This window comes from Oreochromis aureus, linkage group 16 (genome assembly GCF_013358895.1).
Source record: "Oreochromis aureus strain Israel breed Guangdong linkage group 16, ZZ_aureus, whole genome shotgun sequence".
In the NCBI taxonomy this organism is placed as follows: Eukaryota; Metazoa; Chordata; class Actinopteri; order Cichliformes; family Cichlidae; genus Oreochromis; species Oreochromis aureus.
This window is the reverse complement of record NC_052957.1, coordinates 13,473,503-13,491,608: the sequence shown is the minus strand read 5'-3', so window position 1 is coordinate 13,491,608 and position 18,106 is coordinate 13,473,503. Positions and strand designations below refer to the sequence as shown.

At 37.5% G+C, this 18,106-nt stretch overlaps 1 protein-coding gene across 1 annotated transcript in view; it reads right to left on the bottom strand.

The window, feature by feature from the left end:
• Positions 1-18,106, bottom strand: part of vwc2l (von Willebrand factor C domain containing 2 like) — a 70,355-nt gene that overhangs the window by 4,472 nt on the left and 47,777 nt on the right. Inside the window, exon 3 of the mRNA XM_039600074.1 lies at positions 6,140-6,269. Coding sequence (XP_039456008.1) covers positions 6,140-6,269 — 130 coding nt within the window. The remainder of the gene's footprint in view (positions 1-6,139; positions 6,270-18,106) is intronic.

The window sequence follows — 18,106 nt, the reverse complement described above, 5'->3', positions numbered from 1 at the left end:
TGCTATGAGTTCATCCTAGTTTTAATCATTTAAAATGAAGCAATCAGCAGCTCAATTGGTGTGACGGTGACTTTGGATCGCTCTCAGTGTTCGCCTCTGTAAAACCTGCCAGATTCAAGACTCCTCTACGAGCAGTCATAAAAACTCATATGTCCCATAACTCTTGAAGACACAGTAGCTTTCACGCCTGATATTCACGAAACATCTTGGTGTCCCGTGAATATGATTTAGGGACTGGTAGCTTAATGATAGCAACGTAAATGTGTCAAGATAGTCAACCTAAAGATCAGAGGTACATTTCTGGTACACTGTAGAATTTCTCACCTGTCACACAATTCGGGCCTTTTTCACACCTACATTTTAACACACAAGCACAGGTATCAGTAATAAAATAAATAAAGAGTGAATTTCATTTATCAGCTTCAATTTCAAGGTCCTGCCTTTGTGCATGCTGCCTCATCGTCTCACTGTCACGGCTTTCAGGAACAGTTGGAAACAATGCGGCCATCGGTAATATTATTAGTAACACCTCTGTTTTCCATTTTTAAAAAAAGGCTTGTTAATGCTTTATGGAAAAGTAACTCAGGGCATTAGATTAAGGTTACCTAAAGATCAGGATTGTGGTTAAATATTTAAAACGTCACGCTGACTCGCAGCATGACACAGGGAACATCAAGAGCATGAGTTTAACCTTACCTCAAAGCTAAAAATGCTGGAATGGTCTACAGAGGGACAACTCCCAATATTTTACAGATTCTTGCTTTATGCATCGAAGGAGTTAGGTTTAATTCCAGGCAGTGCTTGTATGAGAAATAAAAGATGCAGGAAGCCATAAATTTCCATGTGACATTGACAAAGGGAGCTGCTGGCTGCCTGCTACCCCCATCCTTTGCTTTAGCATAGATGGGTCCTATGCTCTATTTAAAAAAAAAAGAGCATGGGATCTGATCTTAGACATAGAGAGCACTTGCCAAGTCTTAACTCTCAATGCTCTGCCTCTGGACAGCTGGCACAGGTCACAGGACAAACTCGGCAGAGGTTGATGAGGGAGGAGGGTGACCCGTGCTGCTGCCAAGTGTGATTGTTTATAGCCCGTTAGATAGGGAGACGCAAGGACACAGTCTGAGCTTCCTGTCACCATGTGAAGGGCGTGCGGCCACTCGTCCGAGCATGTGATCAATTCGTGGCCAATAAAATCTGGTGAAGTCAGAAAATGTTTGTCCTGTGTCAAAACTGTCTCAGCACATCATACTTTCTCTGACTACTGCCTAAGGATTACAATGTAAACTGCAGCTTGTTCAGAGAATATGTCAAAGCGAATATGTTCCTGAACCGTATCCAGCTCCATGGCACTGCTCCTCTATGATATGTCTGTTAAAAGACCACAATGACGGCATTCTGACAGATAAGAAGTGGCAGATCTGTAGTTGGTTTAATCTTATTATACTGAGGAACCACTAGCCATTTTCAGGATACTACTCATTTCTTTTTGAGAATGACATAATTACATATTCCCTGATTAATTTACAGTAGCCTATATAATTCATGATAAAGATTAGAGCTGAATCAGTTGGGCTCAATGAATGTGGAGCTCAGAAATGAGCACTGCCACTGGCTGACTATTCTATTGTGCTGCCTCTTCCTCTCTGCTGGTGTTTTCAGGAAGGAACACCAAAAAGGTGCCAAGCTGAAAAGCTACAGCCTAATAATAGAAAGCTCTGACAAAAGTTTGGCAACCATAAGCACTGATTCGCTGATTTGTGAGCTGAAAGACATCCAGATATCAAGGTCATATCAGTTTAGTTCAAAGTTGCTTTTTTAAAAGTCTGAAATATAGTTAAGACACTGGAACATGGGTGATTAATCTTGTTTTTCACTGTGTACCCACATATAGCTCCATTTAAACTTCCTAAATCAGTGACTAATTGGACTAAATGAGTCAAATATTCCTCAGTAACATTTTAGCCACTGGCAATTAGGTCATCGCTGCACAATTCTGTTTACAAAGCAACCCTAAAACCTTTCTTTCACTAGAATAAGTTAATCTGGACCTTTTGCCTGAGCTGGAATTGTACATGTGGTGTATGGAGATACAGTCAGAACTCAAAGTAGTAACTGAAGCAGCTCATTTTAGGGACAAAATTGTATTAAGAATTGTATAAAGTCTTCTCAAGGGCCATTTAATTAAATCCAGTTGTCTTGTATTCTGTGAAATAAGCATGACTCATTTTCAGAGACTGTTACGATTGTTTGTTTTTTATGGAACGTTAGTGTTACATTGTAATTAAATTATTAATTTAAATAAACCTTTCAAATTTATATCTGTTCAGTATTAATTTCCATTCACCTTCTAAATCTCTGAAGTAAAAAGTAGTGAATGTAAACATGTTGATAGATAACAGAGAGAATCTTTTTCAAGTACTTTCAGGCATTTAAGTACACTTTAAAGAAAATGTTCTCACTCTGCTTTCTGTGACTTTCTTCCCTTTAAAGTATTTTAGCAGGATGTGCAGGTTTTATACACAAAGTTAACCCAAAGCTTTACCATGACAAGCTACTGTAGTATACTTACACTAGCATTTACCTGAAGAGTTTTGCTTGTTCAGTAAGAAGATTGTTTTTATAAAGATTAAAGCTGGTCCCATATAAATCTTACACTGTTAGATTGTTAAGAAGAGTATTATTTAGTATTGTTTGCATTCATAAAATATTATAATTATGCCTCTCCTAATCATTTATGCCACAATAAATTAAACCTATTTAAAAAAGATAAAATCCTTTTTGTATTATAAGACCAAAGCCCTCTACATAATGTTTGGATTAAAGAAAAAAGAGAGCAGCAATAAAAATAAATAAATAAATAACAACAAAAAGCTGGATATTGTAGACATGTTTTTAAAGGGAATGTAATTTGACAGGAAATGCTGAACTTGCAAAATGCATTTTATTAACACTGATTCTTTATGTTTAAAGAGAAAAAGGTGTAGTGTTTCCAGTTTTTCATTTTGGAGTCACATCATGTTTTTGTGATATTCCAGTGGATCAATTTAATATTATTAAAATTCCATGGGATCTGTATTTAGTAACCAAGGAAATTTCAAGGTAATCAGATTCAGCCCTGCCTACAGTCAACATGACCTGTCTGTCCAAAATCCTAGAGCCATTAGTCAGCTTACAATTGTGTGGCTTGCTGGAGGACAATAATGCCTTCCAGGCACAGCAGTCATGCTTTAGTCCTGTTCATATGACCTATTATTCTCAAATGTACTTTGTCTTGAGTGGTAATTAGCATTTGTTTACACAACGACTGGTTGTCATCCAGTCTAAGTTGTATAGATGATAAACATTATACCTAGAACTTCATACAGCCATAAGCATAGCAACTCTCTAATTATAATAACTACTCAATTAAAACAAAGCTGGCTCGTTGATCCAAAATTAAAAGTGACTCATGTTACAGCTAAGTGGCTTCAGCTGGGATAATATGTCTATCAGATGAGGTCAGGACCTGTTTCTATGACCCAGCACATTATATATTCTGATGATGTCAACATCTTATTAAATATGCTGCTTTCTGCTTACTGCTGCTTCAAAGTATGTCTAACTGAGAGTTCAAACTGTTGCTGTGAATGGGCTCATATCATCACAGTTTAGTCTCACTGATATTTACTTCACGCATCCTTTGAATATAATTTGCATTCTAAGTCAGCAAGCAGTGCTACAAAGTAAAAGAGATGATGATCACATACGACCTTTGGTAAACCAGATTACAGTTGAACTATGATGACCTGTAGACCTCCCTGTTTAAAGCTAGATTTGAATGCCAACCACATAAAAATATAGAGTCTGTGCATTTGATGTTATGTGCTGTGCTGTGGGGTTTTTTTGTACTGTGGACTTTTATCTAAAATACTTTTAGATGCTACTTGTTTATAGGTCTCTGTCCTTTCAGTTATGCATTTAACAACTGAATAACATGGGCTATTGGATTGTGATCACATGACTGATAAAATACCAGATTTCTTTGCTTTGAGAAAACTATTGGATTGCTTTTGCAGTTTGCTTTGGATAATTATCCATTTGTACTATAAACTGCTGTCCAATCATTTTGCAGCATTTGGCAAAATCTGAGTATAGTCCTGTACACTTCAGAATTAATTCTGCTTCAATCAGCAGTGATATTATCAATAAATGCTTGTCTCTTGGTTCTAATGGCAGCCGAATGGGTTCATGCAATAACACTGCCCCCCACCACGTTTGACAGATGATGTGGTCGGCTTCAGATCATGAGCTGTTTCTCTCCATGCTTTTCTCTTGCGATAATTTTAGTATAAGTTAAACTTGTACACCTTGACAATGATCTTGTGATCTTGTGTTGTGTTGTTCTTTCTTAACCACAGAAATAATTGTGTGATCATACACTATAAATGTCTTCTGTGGTCTTTCAGGCCTTTTGGTGTTGCTGAGCTGGCCAGTGAATTTATTTATTTGTAATAATTTATCAGATTGGTGATTTGGACCCTCCTAACAGTTTTGCTCTTTCTCTCTCTGTCTTTCTCTGATAGGTTTATTTTGGTTTTTCAGCCTAATGTTAGCCTCCTTCAATTGTACTGATATTTCTTTGGGGCTTGTATTTAAATATAGTGGGGAAAAGCTATAAAATTCAAATCAAATGCTTTAAATCAGCTTCAGATATTAATTATTCTTTAACTGCCATGAAGTAACAAGTGGGCAGGACTCACCTGGCCATGAAACTGCTGGTTAGTGAATTGTCCAATTAATTTTGAGCCTCTAAAAATGGGGGGTTGATTATGTATTAAAATGGCTGTAATTCCTAACCAGTTATTGCAATACTTATGTAAAATCCCTTGAATTAAGGCTGAAAGTTTGAACTTCACTTCAATAAATTCCACTGTGATGGTGTCCTGAGGCACAACTACATAAATTGTGCCGTTGAACCTAACTGCACATCCTAGTTGCACAATTTTTGCCCTTGTTTGAATGCAATGATTTCTATAACTGTATTTTTTATTTAAAACTAAAACTTGTAACAGGTAAAGAAAAACACAAATATCTGTCTCTCTGACTATATGTAACTGAACTGAGGACATTTGGGTGTCTGCTTTTCATTGTCCCTTGGCCAAAAATGAGAGCTAAATAGCATTCGTTCATTGTCCTCACTTCGCAGCCCTCAGCTATCCACTCCCGTAGAGATTTATCTGGTTCCAGAGCCTGATGAGGAACCCTTGGGTAACCTAGAAACAGCAGGCCTACCACTGAAATGCCAAGGGTGTCACTGTGTCCTGTCAGCCTGGATTAGTTCTCTCCTAGCAGCTTCTGTAGCCTTGTTACTTTGGTGTGTGTGTGTGTCACTCTATGTGTGTTTATGTGTTGAAACAGAAGAAAACAAGCAACGGTGAGAAAGAAAAAATACAAGGAAGAAAATGTTTGTAGTTGTGCCACTGCGGGCATTTAGCATCTGCCTCCAACTAAGTTATTCCCTTTACTTTTATCCTGTAGGTCAGCAGCAGTTAAATATATACATATATACATATACACTTTCTTTTCTCATTAGTTTGTCATTTAAGTTCAGCAAGAATGTAAAAACATTTTGTTTAGTGAATGCAACGTCAAGTTTAGACTTTGAATTTGATTTTACGCCAGGTTCACACTGCAAAAGTGCAGTTACTGTACTTTACTCATAAAGCTCCATCTGTCCCTCAGGACTGGTGCTGGCAAAGGGAAATCTCTCACCTCGCCTTGTAAATAGTCAATGAACCATTGGAATCCTATAATTCTAATTTAGGGATTGGTTGCGTGTGACAAGGGCTCCGGGGCACTGGGAAATAAAAGGCTCTCTGAGGACCCATTAGTCCCTCCTACCATCCCTTTAATCAATGGGCTAATGTTTACTCTGCTTAGTGTGTCATTTATAATTAAAACTAGTACTGCTCATTAGTGTCCAACGGGCCCAAGGTAATAATTTTAATTCATAAAACATCAATTACATCCTCATCCTGATCTAAAGCCACGGCCATCAAATGGTGATACCACCGATAAACTTGCTGTCATTGGTTTAATGAAAATTTAATGACTTCTAAGGAATCTGAGTTGACTTCCAGAGGAGATGAGTGTTTACCGTTTTTACAGATGGGGCAGCATTGCTCTGGCTCGTACACAGGGTTGACACACTCTGGGACGGCGCAATCGGACACCACACAATGCACTTCATTATTTGGTTCGCAGCGGCACCACTCACAGGGTGACGGCTGTGGGCAGAGGAGGAAAGAGACAGGGAATCTGGGTTAGATGACTCAGTAGCTTTCACCTTGTGTGTATGTGTGTGCATGTCCATGCATGCTCGTGTTTTTCTCATATGCACATTCTTAATAGTTTCAGATACGTGAAAAAAATGTGTTGTGATAAACAAAGACACAGGTTAATAAATTATTCACATCCCCAGTTTTATTAGGGTAGTTTTGCCTTAACAAAAACAGCCTATACTACTGCTAGCTTACAACAAAATCTCGAGAAATAACTAAGGGAGTCTATAAAGTAATGCTCATGATATTTAATGTTTTGCTGCATTCTGCTGTGGCCTGCCTCAGGAAACAGTTCAGAGACTTATCTCACCACCTCTGCAACATGTAAATCAGTAGCTACTATGCAGCTCCCTGTGCAGCTGCCTCATACTTGACTCTATCTTTACAAAGTCTCTTGACCGGAAAATGAACTGTAATGCAATTTCATGGAGTGGAAAAATACAAACTGTTTCCAAATCACAAAAGGTCAGCTGTTCATCATATTAGATTTTCTTTTTGCTCATCATAGTAAACAGCCTTTTGAGTGTGTCTCTGCACTGCTGTATCAGCAATTTGGTGTCAGGCTTAGACAGTAATAATATTTCATATTTGATAACCCCTTTTGTGGTCTTAACTTTTTTGGTGGGAAAGCTGATCTATGTGGACAGCGGCCAGTGCAACATAAACAATAAGCTTCACATTATGATTATAATCTTCATGATTTATTCATTTGAAGGATAAAATTTCACTTATTGCAGCAGTCAATAATTTTAATTCATAACATATCAATTACAAACTCATCCTTTAATTTGCTACCACAGAATTTCCTGTGAACTCTGTGGTGGCAGCTTTTAAATGATTAGTTCATGGGTCTTTACCCTGTTGGTCAAGTGTTGCATTCCAACTTGCAATATTTTTTTTCTTTTTTCTAGCAGACAGAATTGAATTTCATGCATTAAAAAAAGGAGATCCGCAGCTGTCTATTTATGCATCGTTTTCCCCGCTGGTGTGGGTTTGCCTTATGGGATGTCTCTATACAATGGAAAATTTACAGTGTAAGCTAATATTTAGGCAGAGGTATGTTTTATTTTCTTTGGATGGACTTTTTCCATTTTGTATAGTATGCTAAGTTAACCAGTTCATGCCTGCACTTAAGTCATTATAACAGATTCATTTTTTCTGATTTCTTTAATTGATTAATGTAGTACTTTGGAACTGTGTCATCAAATATCTGAGCTGCATTTGATCCCAAAATATATGGATTTATAGCCACAACAACAGGAGCTCCACAGTTTGTTTTTGTGCAGAGATAGGTGAAAGGGCTAAGGTATTTCAAGATGTATTTGTGTTACTTTTACCATCTCTTCTGAGCAGATTGCATTAAGTGACACATAATAAAAGTGTCAAAACTCCTTATGTTTTTATTGAAGTTTATGGGAGTCAGCATGCACTGTGGCTAGAAACTGAAAGTGAGCATTCAAATTAAGAGATATAGGGGAAACTGTGCAAAATAAATACAATCCATTTACTGATTGTAGCTATTCCCAAGACCATGTAGAAAGAGTTCTCTGAATCAATGCAAAATAAATAAATGGATAAAAAAAAATCTAAAATGTTACTTCCTCTTATTAAACTTTCTTTCCTCACGATAGAACATCTGATAACTTTGCATTACATATGCTGTAATTCTGATGAATGTAGATGAAAATCATCACTAATTTCTTATATGCATTTGCAATATAAGAATAAAGCTTTAAATCATGACAAATAACAAAGTCTTTATCTCTAACATATTACTATGAGAAGACTGATTAAATATTTAAAGCCGATGTAGCTCTGTAGTCCATCACATTTACGACTTGAATAAAAATGCAAAAACACTGGCAACAGAAGAAGCTCAGGTTAAATCAAGATTATATTGGGTAATATGTTTCATTGGGGATATTAAAGCAAGATTAGTTTGCAATAATGAACTACATTCCATGGGTTTATTACAATGTTTAGAAGAGAATATTCCAAATGAATATTATGCGTGGATGTGGTGCATAAACATGGCCCAGAAAATGTTAAAAACCCTTGAATAAACTTATCAAACTAGCTAAAATGATCAGACTAAAAAGAAATGATGGGATGCTTTTAAAAGAAAGTCCCAAGACATCAAGCAGAGATCTAAACTTCTGACATATCTGGCATGTAAAACCAAACTGATGCTCAAACTGTGGGCACAGATAACCACATTCAAAATACAGAGTAAATATAAAAACAGGAACATGGCAGCGCTTCTGCAGATGTACTCAGCTATAGTGTACTGCCAGAAGTGTTTAGATCTTGAAAAAAAATATCACCATATTATAGTATTTTGCATCAATTTATACATCATGGCATTGTGCTGTCCTGTGTGAATATATAGCTTTGCACCATCACATGCTGAAATTTAATGAGGCCTACAGAATCCAGCTGACATGATATCTATCCATCCTTTGTTTTAAACTGTTTATCTAACTAGGGCTGCTGATGACTCGAGCCTTTGCCAGCTGACACTGGGTGAGGAGCACAATAAACAGTCCATTACAAAGCTAACAAAGAGATGCAGACAACCATTTATGTTCACATCCACAGATACAGTATATTTAGAATCACTAATTAGCTTAACATGCAGAACTGTGTCTCCAAGTACCCAGAGACAACACACAGGATGAGATTTTAGAATTTTAAATGTTTTGAGTAGAATTTCAGTGAAAGGAAACAAACAAACTGACAGTAAAATATGATAACATACATTATATGAGAAAGTAAAGTCTTGCTCAAATAAATATTTTGGTTACTATGACATTATCATGTTTTAGTGATTTTATATAACTCAATTTAAGTGCCATGCAAAAAATGCTCTTATCTGACCACACTGATTGAAGTTATTAATTATGTAAATTACTTGCTTTACATACAGTATGCAGTTGTGTTCATATTTATTTGGACATTGGCACCATTATTGTAACTTTGCCTCTGTAAAGCACTAGTGTGGATTTTATATCTGGATGCAACTGAAGTGCAGATTTTCATACTTTAATTCAAGGAGTTTATGGTGATTTCATTTTAATGGAGAGACAGAATATTAACCAATAATGCAGAACAAAAAAATGAGGTTATAAAATGATTTCCAGGTCATTGAGTGAAATTAGTGCTTGATCTCCAAACAATACATGACTTAGTACTTGATGGATAAACCCTTCCTGGCAAGCACAGTGGTAAGACATTTTTGTAGTTGGTCAACAGGTTCGCTCATGAGGGATTTTTCCAGAAATTCTCGAAATCCTTTAGGTTTCTTGGGTGCTACTTTGCAAAGTTTCAGTTCCCTCCACAGATTTTCAATAGGATTGAGGTCTGGAGACTCCATGAAACTGATGCACTTCTTCCTTAGACACTCTTTTGTAGCCTTGTATGCCTGTATGTTTTGAGTCATGGTCCATGATTCTGTCTATTAGTCCCTCAGTATGTTTAAGTCATTCTGTATCCTTAGCAGAAAAACAGGCCCAAAGGCCCATAATGTCTGTATGGGGATGGTGTTCTTTTCTTTATACTCAGCATTTCTCTTCCTCCAAACACAGTGGATCGAGTTGATGCCAGATAGCTAGATTTTGGTTTTATCTGACCACAGCACTTTCTCCCAAGCCTTCTCTTAATCATTTAAATGTTCACTGGGAAACACAAGAAGGGCCTGTACATGTGCCTTCTTTGGCAATGGGACCTTGTGGGGACTGCAAGATTTTAATCCATTAGAACGTAGTGTGTTGTCAATGGAGTTCTTGGTGACTGTGGTCCTAACTGCCTTCAGATCATGAACAAGCTCCTACTGTGTAGTTTTTGGCTGATCTATCACCTTTCTCATGATCATCCTCACCCCAGGAGCCAAGATCTTGCAAAGCTTCAGATGTTGGCCATTTTACATTTCCTCCATTTCCAAATAACTGCACCAGCAGTTGTCACCTTCTCATCAAGCTTCTTGCAGATGGTTTTGTAGTTCATGCCAGTCTTGTTCTGGTCTACAGTTTTGTCCCTGAGATCCTTTGGCAGCTCTTTGGTCTTGCTCACAGTGGTGAGGATGTTAGATTGAAAGAAATTTATTGTGTGGACAGAAAATTGAGTGATTCTATGGACAACTCGTCATGTGCTTTATAAACATAACGTGTTGAGATCAGGAGTATCTGTAACTGATAAACTGACTGATTGACTGTAATCTATGGGCCCGCAGGCAATCTGTGAGAGCCAAAATTCTGGCTGGGTTTTAGGGGATCAATTACTTCAAGCACTTTCAAGTAATGACATGCAAATCAGTTCATAACTTGTATGTTTTTTCTAGATAATATTCTGTCTCTCTCCATTAAAATGAAATTACAGTGTAAAATAGGCTGTTCTTTTCTTTGTAAGTCAGTGAATTTACAAATTCAGCACAGCATCCAAAATATTTCCCCCACTGTAGTCCCCCAGGTGCAAAAGTATCAAATCAGTTGATGGACAAGCAGTTTCAAGTCCAGGTGAAGCCTGTTCCCTCGTTATTCCATGACAAGTTAAGCCGATTAAAGAGTTTATTCCAAGTGTTAAACTTGCATCTATCCACTGGAATTCTCAATATGACATGCAAAGAGATGCCAATAGAAGTAAAGGTCATCATTAGACTGAAAAACCAAAGTAAGCCTATTAGTAGTGTTGTGCGATACTGAAAATTTTGGTATTGATCTGATACCAAGTAAATTGGGCCAGTATTGTAGATACGAATACTAATACTGATGCTTTTGACCTGCAAAGGCGCCTCATCTAGAAGAGAGCAGTGTGTCATGATTTATAAAATGAATCATCACTAATTTGCATATTCAGTACAAATTTGTGATTACTATGATTGGGATTACTTTCTACAGTAATTAGTTAATAATATAAAAACAACAACAACAACTTTTTCACGGTTTTCACGTATTTTGAAAACTGGGTTTTTCGGAGACCTGGAATTTAAATGTGCTTGTCTCTAAAGCACTTTTGGTCATCTTCTGTTGTTTAAATGTGCCACAGGCTATAAATGAAATAGATGTGACAGTCAACACAAAAATGTTCAGGCATTTTTCATAGCGCATGTTTGAGTCATATTTTTTCATTTCCAAAAAAAAAAAAAAAAATCTGCTGAGCTTAGAGGGTAGAAACAAAGCATCAGCTGAATACCAATACTATTGATATTGCATCAATCCACCGACCTCTACTTAGACAGATATCAAAAACTTTATATGTGGCCATGCTTGGAATTCTTAAAATGAAGGAATGCACTGACCAGCTCAACAGCACCAAAGTCCACTTTTTTTGTTTAGGAAAAATCCTTTACAACATTTAGCCAAGCAAGAACACTATCAGGCAGGTAGGTGCATCATTGTCTAAACCTTTAAGAGACACATTCACATTGTAGGTTTACAATGTGGTGCAAAGAACATGAAGGCCAGATTAGTCTGTGCCTTGGACACTTCTGACAGAGCCTTCACATTTCTGACAAAGAAAAGGTCTCTGGATGGATGAAATCAAGATTAACTTTTACCGGAATGATAGGAAGAGAAAAGTATGCACAAGGATGAGAAACAGCTGTAGCATACCACTTTATCTGGTAGAAGTAATGTTATAGCATGGTATGCACATCTATGGCTGCCACCAGAACCGGGCCACTACTGTTTATTGATGATGTGACTGCTGATAGAAGTACTGATAGTAGGATGAATCTTGAAGTGTACAGGGCTTTACTCTGTGCTTAGATTCAGCCAAATGCTACAAAACAAACAGGACGTTTTTTTTTGCAGCATTTGGCTTTTGACCTAAAACATCCTCCACATGCAGCCTAGGAGCTTTCTCAAAGAAATGGGGTATTCTTCAACGGCAAAGCCTGTCACCTGATCCCAACCTAATAGAGCATGCCTTTCAGTTACTGAAGACAAACCTGGAAGGAGAAAGAACCAGCAGCAAGGGCCAGGCAGAACATCTCAAGGGAGGAAATGCAACATTTTTGCAGTCACAGACTGTAAATGATTTTAATCCAAGTATGAAAAACCAAATCTTAACTGATAGATTTTTTTCATTATCATTGACCAAAAACCCCCAAATCCAATCTTAACCAAAACAAAACATATGGATCTAATTGTGTATTTTACAATGAGAACAGATCCATTTAGATAATCAATTTAGATATAACGTAATATGATACATATTCACAACGAAACAATAAAGCTTTAGGGATAAACCCTGGGGAGAACCTTATGTTTCACAGTTATAGACTTGATTATAGCACTAGCTAATCCTGAAGTGAAGCTGTGAGCCTGAAAAGTGGATTCAACAGCTCCACAGAAGAGTGTAGGAATGCGTTTCCACTGTGGCACATAAATACCTTATCTACTTTTTCCAACAATGTCTTTCACATAATTTGTCTCTCAGGTCAATGTGGGTAGTTGTTGCATGATATGCTAAAATGAAAGTGGAAGTTACAAGCAGGAGTCCTGATAAATGCCATTGTTTTCTCCTCCTTTAACATCACTGATAAGATGGGAGGAACTGCAACCAGAATGCAGCAGAGCTTGAGCAGGCAGAAATAAAAGTGGACTCATTCTTAATTGCTGAAAAAGCTCAGTTGGTACAGATACCAGAGTAGATGCTGTAGAGGAGCTACTTGAAATCCATTCAGACAGAAACTTGCATGAAATCATGTATAATAAAAACAATGGATAACATGAGTGGGTAGGTACAAACGCGACACAAATGTGAATAAATATTTTTGAACAAGGTTTCATCCAAAAACTGACACAGAAGAGGGAACTGGGTTCTTACTTTAATATATGTGCATGTATTTAATCCCTAGGTGTTTCTAGATGTAACAAGTTGTATTAAAGTACAGACTGGAGATTGTGGCTATGAGAGACAGCAGTTTTTATTCACTATCACGACTGACCTTTAAAATAAATTAATTTGAAAGTGGTATTTCTCTGTAGGTTAATCTGCCAGATCGGCCTGTAATGCAGCCTGCTAGTTCAGATGCTTTACGGGAAAAAGTATATTAAAAATGCAATTGGAAAAGAAAACTTCTTCATGCACCTTTGACACATTGCTGAGAATCCTTCAATGTATTCAGCCATGCCTGGTGCTTTCAATGCGTCCTTTTGTGTGAGGTCTACCGTGAAGAAGATCAGTCATGCCTAAGCCCAGACTTACAAAAGAAAATGGAGCACTAGTACTGAATTTAGACTTGCTGCCAGATGTTTTGGTGAGGAAAAGACGCCTGTTGTCCCCATCTTTTTGGCTGGCTATTAGAGTCAATCGAGTGCCATGCTTTTCATTCGCACACTGAGACAAACAGAGACAGGGCAGGGAAGCAATGAATAGTCAAGTAACCTTCAGCAGGGCAAATGGCAATGCAAAATACTCTGAGACTGGATGACAGGGTCACAGGAAATATACTCATGCTGTTAAAAGCAGTGACAGGAATGAGTTGACAGTCAAACTGCATGCTCTGTTGTTCAAGTCAAAACAATGTTTTACCAGTGGTCAAATAACACAGAGAATAGACAGAAAGGACTTGAGGATGAGGATGAAAAACATGCAGTACTAACACTTGCACACCAATTCTGCAAGTGCAAATATGTCAAAACCATAAAAACGTGTTTGACATTCTGTGCGGTCAAATTGTTTGCACTTAACAATTTTTTTCCCCTAATTGCGACTATTGTTGCCTCCAGCAAATTGGATAAGAAAATCAATTTGAGCAATAATTTTAACAGCTTTTATGGATGTTTTCTCACATAGGTATGTTAAAAGCACAACAACTTACTGTGGTTGTGTGTGATGTGTGGGCAGCTCAGTGTGTGTGTGTGTGTGTGTGTGTGTGTGTGCACAATTTTAAACAAATTATAATTGTCTGCAGACATGTTTTCACAGAATGCTTCTGTGACTTCACCAGATCACTGCAGTGATAGAAAAGTACAGATATAATAAAAGTTACCAAAAAACAGAGACATGAAAAAATCCAACCACTGTGTTTGATTTACATTGATTGCAGTAATGCATTTATGAGATTTCCTCAACATCTAAATCTGGTACAGGGCTTAAGTGCACTCCACTGAATAGTACTTGTCTCATGCGGATTAAGTGAAAGGTGAGCAGAACTCAAGCATTAAGGCTATTAGTCACAAATTAAAATTGTTTGTCTTTAAATGAGAACCTATTCAAGATCTGATGGCTGATTTGCACTGTGTGTACCTTTGTTACTGAACATATTAGAGCCCTCCCACCTTTGTCAAATCTGCATCCCTTCCCTAGGGGGGAGGGTGGTCATAAGAAGCATGGATGGGATTCTTCACATCTGAGTTCACATCCCAGCCCTAGCCTGAAGATCTGGGATCTGAACTCACCCTATACCTCCTGGTTCTTGATTGCAGCTGCGCTGAGGCCAGAGGCACACCGGCAGCCATGCTGGGTGGACTGGTCCCTTCCTCATCAGATGGAAAACCCTGTAGGTGAAACACCTACTATGGTTGAGTGGCATGACTCACTCACATGGCAATAAAACAAGATATTGGAAATTACTGCATCTACTTTTACAAAGAATTGAATGCTGAATCAACAGTATCAGTATTAAATTCTTTGTTGCTACAAGCAAAAACTTTTAAGTGGATGAGCTGTAGTGGGAAATGTAGTTTGGACCTATTTGTCAATTTGCTGATGCACGAGTTATGCCAGCATTAGATTCACAAATGACAGGCTGACATTTCGCTGGAGTCAGCTGCTTTGTGTTGAAGGAATGCCCAATACTACTTGCATGATAATGATTGCATACTTTAGGTGCAATATACTTAATGATCAGCCTACAGTATAATGAGGTTTTCAGCATAAGGAAAGTGGCAATATGAAGTGTTGGTGGATGCCAAATTATGTATACTGTACAAAACAGTTCTTCATAGCCAGACATCCCAGTTTCCCAGAAGCTCTAAACAGCCCACATCTCTCTTGTTATCTTCCCAAAATACTGACTCTTCGTCTCTCTTCTCTTCTCCATCATCTGCTACTGAATATAAATGCAAACCTCTACACAATGCAACACAATCACCTCAAATGAAATGCCAACAAGGCCCAAACCAAAGGTTAACCTGTCGGCATCTTTAAACAGGGGTCTGCATATCAGACACTGACGGCCTTTGATTTCCTTTAACACTGCGGGGTTCTGAGGCTTTCATGTCTTTACTGAAGAAACTCAACTTTCACAGTTTGGACTAAGACACTGCTACTTGTGTGGGCATGGATTGTTTTTTAAAAAAAGTTGATCATTATGAACCATAGTGCAATTTCTACCGAGACAATCCATAAAAACAAATGATTTTTGTTCTTCACCTTGAAGTAATGTTGAAATGTCCTTCCCTTCTCTTGCTCTTAAATGCACTATTGATAGATCAGATGTTACATCAGACTGCGAAGCTTTTGCCCTTAAAGTGGCCCTTACAAAATCACAGAAATCTGTGGGGCTGCAGGAGCTTGATTGTGTCTGACGTGCAAACACACCAATCATTACAGATTAAGTACATGGGTTTCAAATGGGCTAATCTCTCACACCCCTTGTTAATGGGAACACTATGTCACTTTCATGCCACCAAGAGTTGTGGTTGCCTACTAATGCAAAACATTTTTCAGTTTTTTCAATATCATTTTTCTTTATTTTAACATTTGAAATCTTTATGTCATTCTGTTTACAATGGCAAGAGAACACCTGAATATTAAAATCTTTGAATGGATATTCGTATATCAATATTGTTGACAGACTTGTTGACAGAATGGCACCTAATAGAGACGTACTGTAACAGTTCTGAACAAAGGCATGAACTCCAATGCAATGCCTCTTTGCGCCTCTAGCTGATAATGCAGATGAATCCCACAGCCGCTAAAAGGTTTTACATTAAAAACTGATGAATAAACATTAGCGCACTATTTTTTCCCTCCTTGTGCTGTTTGATTTCTTGTGATTTGTCAAAAAAATGCATTTCCAGAGAAACTGTAGCAGAAAAGTTAATTATGATGGCCTGTCTACACACCTGCTTGGCTTAACTCACTCTTTAGCCCCATGCATGCGTCAGTTTTTCTTTTTCTTTCCGTTCAAGTGGCATGCTAATTATTTTCTTATGCAAAATGTTCTGACATTACAGAGAGCTTTGTTTGTTTTACCTTGAAGCTGTTGTAAAACTACATTAAAACACTTCATGTTTTCTTGGAGTTTTGGACAGCAAGCAAAAAAGGAAGACAAAAGGAAATATACCGTAGTGTCTATATTCACTAGAAGTTGCTGTAAATACAAAAAGATGATCATCTGGTACTTAACCGGGTCAAATACCTAAAACAGACCTACAGAGTTATTATAGATGTAAACACTTCATAATCTGATATTCTATGTTGTGTGCACTCCTGGATTCACTTCCTTTAAGTTACCAAAAAGCATAATTAAAGCTATGCACAAAATTAATTTTATGTATGGTACTTTACATTTTTCAAAAGCAGTCTTCATCTTAGAAAACAGTTTTAATGATACATAGATATTGTGCATTCCATTGCATATTTGACAGCATAAGATCAATATTTTTTAACCCTGCAAAGGAAACCTTATGAGAAATAGTCAGATTTATTGGACTGTATAAGCACACACACGCACGCACATGTAGTCCACCCACTCCTGCAAACTACAACTGACAAAGTTAGCTTTGAAGATGCTTTTGAGCTTTTGAAAGGCTATTTTCAATTATTCATTTAGTTCTTGAGTACCTTTTATGTGTCTTCAAAAGGGTAACCAACAACTTGTGTTCCCCAGCTGTGGCCCGGTCACACTTAACAGATATTTGCTGGGGTCATAAATCCTATCTGAATACAATAACCCTTGTCTAAGGAGCTAGTGCAGGCTTTTGCTTCTAATGTCTTCTGATTTTGATCTGCAAATGCTGGTAGCTGGTTTTGAAAAACAAAAATTCTAACTACAGGAATTATCTTCAGAGTAGATCTGTTATAAGAAATCTCCTATCTAGTTTTGTCTTATTTTACATCTTTGGCAGAGGTTCACAAAATTGATAGAAAGTTTTTCATGTTGCTGATGATGAGAACATACCTCTAACATTAGTTTCTACTGTGTAACTGGTAACTCCATAATGGGATAAACTCACAGCTATTATGTACAGCAACAAAAAAACTGAATTTTTGATTGATTGCGTCATTCAAAAGCTAATTTATGTCACTAAAGTGGAGCCCGCAAAAATTCATTTTACCATTGGAGGCTTATAGCATTTGGCTGACAACCGCAATAGATGCACTTATCTTAACTGGTAACTGATACATTTGCACAGACATGAACAAATGCTATGATTAACCACAGAGCTATACCCTTGTTTTGGCTATGACATGTCATATTATATTTCAGTCACTTACTGCCTCAATCCAGTAGTGAGAAATGTGAATGAGGAGGTTTCCTCATGGGCAGCAACAATTTAAACACAGACTGTAGTTGTCATGCTCCCAGTGTCATTTATAATCAGGCAGTACTGTCATGCTCTGTAACAACCACTGAGACACTGGTGGGTAGAAACCTTTTTTTCAACAGACACGGGGAAACTGGAGCTGCCAGTGATGACTCAGTGTCCACAAATCACAGTATTAAAATACTGTTATAGCATCTGTCAGTTTGGTAATGCTGGATGAATGTTCAGTTGATGAAGCAGGCTGAAGGATGACATCACTTTGGGTGGCAGCCATCTTGGTGCCCT